The sequence below is a fragment of the Echinococcus granulosus genome (assembly GCF_000524195.1).
Source record: "Echinococcus granulosus chromosome Unknown EG_S00083, whole genome shotgun sequence".
NCBI lineage: Eukaryota > Metazoa > Platyhelminthes > Cestoda > Cyclophyllidea > Taeniidae > Echinococcus > Echinococcus granulosus.
In genome coordinates this window covers 308,459-316,143 of record NW_020170463.1, presented here as the reverse complement: position 1 = coordinate 316,143, position 7,685 = coordinate 308,459, and the positions used below count along the sequence as shown (strand labels likewise).

The 7,685-nt window shown below is 42.2% G+C and overlaps 1 protein-coding gene across 1 annotated transcript; it reads left to right on the top strand. All coding sequences in view use genetic code 11, as the record gives it.

Annotated features, from left to right (window-relative positions):
* Window positions 1-497: 497 nt before the first annotated feature.
* Window positions 498-5,226, top strand: EGR_07661 (Lysine-specific histone demethylase 1B; the record flags this gene model as incomplete). Its single annotated transcript, XM_024496910.1, has 15 exons — window positions 498-552; window positions 754-1,013; window positions 1,083-1,118; window positions 1,369-1,549; window positions 1,899-2,016; window positions 2,088-2,151; window positions 2,226-2,375; window positions 2,633-2,848; window positions 2,918-3,001; window positions 3,088-3,268; window positions 3,345-3,406; window positions 3,484-3,849; window positions 3,924-4,316; window positions 4,400-4,819; window positions 4,885-5,226. The coding sequence occupies 15 exons, from the start codon at window positions 498-500 to the stop codon at window positions 5,224-5,226; spliced, it is 2,928 nt and encodes a 975-aa protein (XP_024348692.1).
* Window positions 5,227-7,685: the final 2,459 nt, after the last annotated feature.

The following is a 7,685-nucleotide window of genomic DNA, read 5'->3' as shown; positions in this document are numbered from 1 at the left end:
TCAAACCATGCACTGCCTAGCATTAGGGTGAGAATGAGAGACAATAATTTGCTTATTTCGCCATGCATTCATAATTGGAATTTCAGGTCATAAAGTTTATTATACAAAGGCAAGATAATATTGCCTTTGGTTATTATGCAGCAGTACAACCGCTCCCTAAACCCTAAAATACAGGCCAAATACAGTTTTATGACACTTTTGATGAATACGGAGCAAAAAATAGCATTTTAGCTTACTGTAATTCTGAAGAATATTCTTATATCCTTGTTGTCTATAAACTGGGCTGTTATCATTAAATATGTAGCGTTGCCTTACATTTGGTGGTACACAGCAGAATAATCAAGTTTTTTCTTTGAATAATAAGGATAAATTTAGGCATAATATTCACATCTTCCAACCCTTCGGTGACCTTTTTCTAACCAATTACATCTCTATTCTTTTGATTGGTTAGCTTATATGGGCGGGCGGAATTGCCTGCTTGGCTTCGTTGATCAAAGATGAATATCAGCGGCATCGAACTTTCAACAATATCTCCTCAAGTTAAATGTGGGAGTGCGTACTGCACAGAAGTATATCCCATATGTTTTGCTGGAGTTGATAATAAGTAAGATGTTTGCATTTTCTGCCACGTCATCAGATGCGACCGAAATAGAGGCAGAGGCGTTTGGACGCATCATTCATTTGGTGAACATATATGTCATAATTGCAGGCGGTTTTTCGATTATATAAAGTAACTTTCATTTGATACCTAAGCTGTTAGCACGACTTCAAGCTGCCTAACGGTAAACCAGGATGCGTGGTACCGGCGTTTCAGAGAATGGGTCGATAGTTTTAAAGACTGGTCTCTTCCCTATGGAGAGACGAAAATCTCAATATATGACTTTATAACCAACAACATTTTGCCCTGGTGGATTAAATGTAAAAAGTGTGGACGTTGGAGGCACGTATCAATTGGTAATGCTACGAATCCAGCGATCTTTGGACGGAAATTTAAGTGTTCATTGATTTCAAGCGTATGTATAGAAACCGTTGATGTGCTATTTGCAAGATGAATAGTTTTCTGACCAACTTTGTCGTTTTAGCTCAAAGGTGATCCGTGTTCTCAACCAGAAGATCAGGTACGTTCGCACGCTGTGTATTATATAATCACTAGCGTCATATACGCCCGATTCCACATTGTTTCCCAGTTTTAGAATTTTTTACCACTTTTTTGGCTTGAAAATGCTTGCCTAGAAGTTTTTGCCACTTGACATGTAATCCTGACTCACCTTTCTGAGCTCTTTCTGTGAACACATGGATACTTCTTTCGAATTTCTTAAATTCTGTCGTTGTCAAGTCATCCACACTACTCTTTTGCCTTCGTTTTAGCGAGTTTCTCTGGTTATAAATAACCGCGTTAACTTCCAAGCCAGCATGCAAATGCCAGGTCTAGTGCACGAGAGTCAGCTAATCTTCCTCTGTCCTCAGTATTCGCCTGTTTTGCTGGGAATAGAACCTCCTGCTATAGGATCCCTTATCGATCACGCCAAGTGTAGTGACTGGTCATTGAGTAAGTCGACAATTTAAGGGAATTTTTTTGACATTTATCGGTCCATCTCCTTTCAAAGTGGTTAGAATATGTTGTCTCCCGCGTTTTATGAGTATTTAATAATGTTCTTTTATAATTTTATGAAGTATTTAATAGAGTCAGATTTGTAAACTAACGCTTAAAATCACAGGCAGTATTTTTTTGGTTGCATCCTGGTATTCCGATCCCAACTTTTTCCTTAACTTCTGTATGCAAGTTTTGGTGTTTTATAATTTCCTCCGTAAAATCCTGTTCTTATCGAAGGGTGGTAGATAAATTCATGGAGTTTTAATAAATAAAAGGCATAAGAACGTTTTCTATCTTCTTTCAGACTATCCGGAGTATCGGAAACCATTTTGTGGACCAAGTGAGTTTCCGATTCCTGCTGGAGCCTGGTCGCCCATTGAAATTTTTAAGTGGGAGAATTCTTTATTCCCCTTCATGACACGGTAAGCATTAATTAATAATACTAACCGGTCGTGGGGGTTTTATAAGCTAATTCAACCACTATACATTAAAGGTACCCATCGTTATATCGGGCCATAAGAAACACTGTGATATATCTCTGGAATCACAAAAAATTTGTACGTTTTATGTTAAGTTGAGTGCACTTGAAAGTGGGTAGAGTCTGTTATGGTAATATTTCTTGCCTTTAAAGCGAATGGTCACTGCCGAAAGCGCAGCAAGATCCCTTCTCATCAGGGGACTAATACGCATCATAATCGTCGATGAGTGGCTTCCCTTTTTTCTTGAGCACCTGACCCATCGAGGCCTCATCAACTTTGGGCTCTGTGCCAAGTGCAATCCTGTACGCCATTATTTCTTCTTAGATATTTATTTTCTCGAAATTGGACTCTATTTAATTTAAATCAGGTCTTTGACTTAGATTCATATATTTTGTTAGTCAACGAAGTGGTTTCCATTTCCGCATTGAAGCCTACTCATAATCGGTGGAAATTAAGATACATAGCTATTTACTGTACTTTAAATAGGTATTTTAAACAACTTACTTCTGAGTACATTCAGTTTCGAAATCAAATTATTTTAAATTAATGGTAATTTCAGCCCAATTGTCCGAATCTACGATGGAGTGTGGTCATTGGACCCATGGATTTAAAGTCGGCAGTCTTACACTGTCAACTGAAAAACAGCTTTGAACTGCATCGAATGCATTCCACAAATGTGCCCGATGTAGCTGAATTCCTAACACTTGAAAATGTCTACATTTCTAATGTATTTGCTGAATCCCAGTTTACATTTCGGTCGGACGGGATTGAACAAGTAAGAATTTGCAGTACCTTCAGTGCCACCAATGCTTGAGTTGAAGAGTACCTTTTTTTCTGGACTTAGAATCAAATTACCTTCTTGAATCACAGCATTGGAAACCACGTGGTTGATCCAATTAACAATGACGTGATGGTGCTTGCACATCAAGTTAGTTTCTGTCATGCAAAAAACTGCTTGATTAACTAGCCCCGATTACTCCTCTGACCTCATCACCTTCTTCATTGCTTTTGCAGTTACATCTGCCAAGTGTAGCCGAATTGCCGCCAACCATATTTAACCCAAGGGGTGAGAGGCTGGTGGTTGTCGTTGAGGACGTGTTCAACCGCGTTCAAAGAAGCGCCTACAAGTTCTTCCTTGCCATAATGACCAAAAAGACACTTGAAACTGAGACTGTCAGCTTAAGGACTGTGCAAGGTATCATTGGACAATAACATCTCCCAAAGTTATTGGAACCTTTGAGCTTAACGTCACTTTTTTGTTTACCCTTCAGATATGTTTGATGTCTTGCGTTGTAGCATGTTGGGAGGACTACCAGAACAGGAAGCTTTCCAGGTATATTTAAACACGCTTTAAGTTGCTAGAAAGAATAATATTTATGTATTACGCTATTATTCTTTTTCTATGTGTAGAATGACTCCCAATTGTGCGAGTACTTTCTTGCATGTATAGAGGAACGGCTGATCGAGCGCTTGCTTCTTTACGGCAATGAAGATACCCCATCGCCTATCTCTCTTTGTGACATGTCACCCACTTCACTGCATTCCTTGTTATCGAGGTCGGATCCTTTTTACTTACACGCCTTACACCTCCTCAGTGATAACTATAGTCCCCTTACATTTGCTGGACTCAATGCCCATAAAGTGCTTGTCAGCCGACTTATTCCCTCCAGTCCCGAGGAGAATAGGGTGTGCAGTGTTGTTTTTCAACACATCGGTCCGCACGGTGGTCTGTACATCCTGCGTCAGAATGGCACTGAACTTCAGCTGGTCGCCTCCGTATGTCCTTACTTTACCTTCAAGGCTTTTCACCTACTTAGGACTTGCTAGTATGACATTTTATTTTTGCTTAGGTTATCGTAACCCTTCCCAGCTCAGCCCTCAAAATAATATTTTGTGATGATCCAGTAGAGGAGGCGCTTAAATCGCACCCTCTGAAGGCGGACAATGACGTTTTGTCGATATACTTGCCGCATCACTTCCGTATTCCCTCCGGTCAGACAAGATGCTACCCCAGAGAAATGACAGAAAAACCGCTTTGCATATCAGTGACTCTCGTCTATCCATCGCCTTGGTGGCGTCCACTCCTTAGCCGGGCGATGGAACCCGATTCTTTGTTTATGGAGGGTTACGGAGTTGATCTTGACGCATTTCCAGAGGACAACAAAGCCCCGTCTTTATTTGCATTCATCCCAGAGGACCGCTCGATGCGCGGTTTTTGTCATAACTTTAGAGACCTATCTTGCGTATGTTTTATGAGTATCCCACTTTTTTTTCGATTACCGGTTCGAATATATAGGTTATGCATTTCGGTTTGATCCTTTGCTAGGAATCTCCAGACAGCGTGGGCATAATTCAAACCCACATTCTTTCCAAAAGTATCGACAGTTACTGGGCAGACAATGACGCGTCTCTGACTCAATTGGTGCACTCTCATTTGGTAAAATGTCTCAAGGCCAGTAAGAATGGCTACGAGAGGTACATTGCCAGTTCAATAAACCGTTTGTCGCCTTTGGCTGTGGCCAACGCCCCATGGAATGCGCCTTACATGGAGGCCAGGTCTGCAGAGCCCGCACTCACAGATATCGGTATGGCCATTCACTTCAGTGATGCAAAAAAACCAGAAGTGGAAATCACCAAGGCAGACTTTTACATCACGGAGGATTGGTGGAGACTCCTGTCAGATGGAGCAGCTATTCATGTTTTGCCAGAGTTGACACATTCTTGTGAAACCACCAAATCTCCGGAGGTACGTTTTTTCTTAATGATCAACACCGAGGGTTGGTTTAATCCTCTTTAATCATTTTGCTGTAGGATGAGACGTTGGCAAGGGACGCTTTATCATGGGAAGTGATGATGGGTCTGAGGTGGGCTAAGTTCTACCTCTCAGAGAACTCGTCTCCAGGCTGGTCGGAGAAGCGTGCAATAGCTACTCTAAAGGCTGCAGCTATCAACACGCGTGGTGCTCTCTATTTGGGAAGTCCTTGCCTTTTTATGGAGACTGGGGATGTTAATGATGATGACAGCGGAGACGAGAACGATGATGACGTCGGCGAAATGAAAAGTCGGGTAGTAAACGTCTTCAAACGTCCCCATCCTCCGTCCCTACGTCGCTCCTCCCGACAAGTCAAACGACCTTGCACATTGAATCTGTGAACTCGCCTTCATTTGCATTTGGCAGTAAATAATGCACACATTTACCGCATGTATGTATGTATGTGTATTTACTTCATGCTTCTGTGCTTTTTTATACATGTATATGTATGTATGTGCATGTGCTGAGAGATTCTGAATATTTTTGTTAATAGGTCAATATATTTTTCATTCTTGCGAGGTGATAATTCTCATTTGTGTCTCGTAGGCTAACACCATCATATTGCCATCTCCATACCTAGATGGTTGTCAGTTAACTTTGAGAGGTATATAAAGTGGATTAGGGTATTTCAAGACGCCTGTTATCCCCCAGAGATGAGCCAAAGGGCCAAGGGTAGGGGATAAGAACCTACAAGTCGTTGAAATGTAGCTGCGTCAAAAATGCATTAATTGTCTATACAGGTTGCTAGAACTTTATGTGTTTACCTCCCTATCTCCTCTTTGTAGGCATTTCGCAGCTCTAAATCGCTTGGCTTAAAAAAGACACAAATACCGGCTTTTATAGCAGTTCCCCTACTTTAGCGCCCCGAGACCTCTCTGAAGACGAAAGGAGTATAAAGCTTGGAAAGGATGTGCATTGTCAACGCACAGAAGGACTTGGAGTCTACTAACATGGTCCGGAGGCCAGGACACTTGGCGGAGGTACGGTAGCGGAGCCCAACGAGGTCCGTTATCAAAAAATGAGAGGATTTGCTACCAACTCCTCCATTTGATGATTGTGTAAGGGAATGTGTCCTTGCCGAGGGGTTTCGCGCTTGTCACGATTGCATTTCGTGAGAGGGAGAGAGAGGTTATTAACTTGATCCCTCCCCCTGATCGTCATCATTGGTTGGCACCCATTAAGTGGCCCTTTACATGACCAAGAAAGCGAGCCGGTGGTGAAGACGAAACAATGAAAAATTCATTGCCTAAATAATGAAAACTGATTTTCGTAGCATGATATTGTCTTTCTGATCACTAAGGATCGGTATTTTAGTCGTCTTAGAGGCTGGATGATCCACAATAGCTTGTTTACCCCCAGTTCCAGTTGTTCCAACTCGACTTTCTATTATTTTTTCCCAGAGGAATTGGTAAATCCCAAATTCTGAATGTCCAAGAGGGGCTGCTAAGCTTTTGAAAGGTTATGCTGATGCCGCTGTACAAAAACCACATTCCTTTTTACAGATAGATATCCTTTCCATGAATTGTGATATAAGATTTTAATTTATATCTGAAATCTATCCAACTTTTAAATGTCGTATTGTTTTGTCCTGTCATATGCAAATCATTAGTTTTAACAACTCACAGGCAGCTTCAACATTGGAAAGCCACTTCCATCTGATTTGGGTTTTAGAAATTATTGAATTCCCCGATTTATTCAAAATACCCATTGTCCACTGGTATTGCTCTGCTTTCTGAGAAGGTTGCATTGGAGGTCAAAGGTGGCTGCTTTTTACTAATGTGCACCACAGCTGGAGGACCGAAAGGCATGGATGGCATCATCAAGGCTGCAGCAAGTATCATGACAAGCCTTTTGGCGTTGATCACTACGAGGTAATGTAGCATCCGGAGACTTTTCTCAAGACAAAAGAAGGCACAGTACTCGGGTTGAATATGCATTGTCGACGGACAAAAGGGCTTCAGGACTACTGGCATGACGCAGAGGCCAGGCCGCCCTTTGCCAATCACAATGTCACCGATCCCTCTTGACAATTTCACTGGATCTGGAATTTTGTGCTGTATGGGAACTGTGTTGGGGGGTGGTCGAGGGAACGTACGGATCATCACACATGTTCATCACTAGTCGGAGGAACACTGGCCTAGCAAAAGATGTGGTTTAACATAGTTCCATACCGGTAGGGTTTCGCGTCTGTTCTTCCCTGCCACATTGTTCTCACTTCGGTCCTGTCCAGCCATGTATCTACTTTGGTTCTATTCCGTTAGTGGAGAGATGGAGGAGGAGGAGGAGGAGGCAATACGAGTCCACTTAGTTGGCGTCTTCATGCAGGTACCGTGGATACGTTCGTAAGGAACTTTTCCGAGTGGTTCACAGCAGGTGTTGCTTCAGCTGTTGGCAGCTTTCCTGTAGACCACTAAACTGAAGCAGTTGCCAAATGTTGACGTATTGCAGGTCTTGGGGCTACCGGCACGGTCCAAAGGCTTGGAAGCCCGCCAGAGGTACAACGTCGGGTCTCCTAATTGGTCCGCTACCAACACTGAAACATAACCAATTAAAGTGTTACAAAACTGTTGAATGACAGCAGACTATGGAATTCAATGGAACCCTTCGGCAAGGAAAAACCAAACCGTAGAGTTGATAATTTACGTGCGGTCTTGGCATTGTTCCTCCTTTCCTTTGCACTACTAATAAGTCTGAGATGCTCGAATTTTACTTCTTTTCCTTGCCAAAAATAATTCTTTTAAATGTGACCCAACTTTTGAGCATTGGCGAATTTGTCGCATTCCTCAGAGGGGATGAAAAG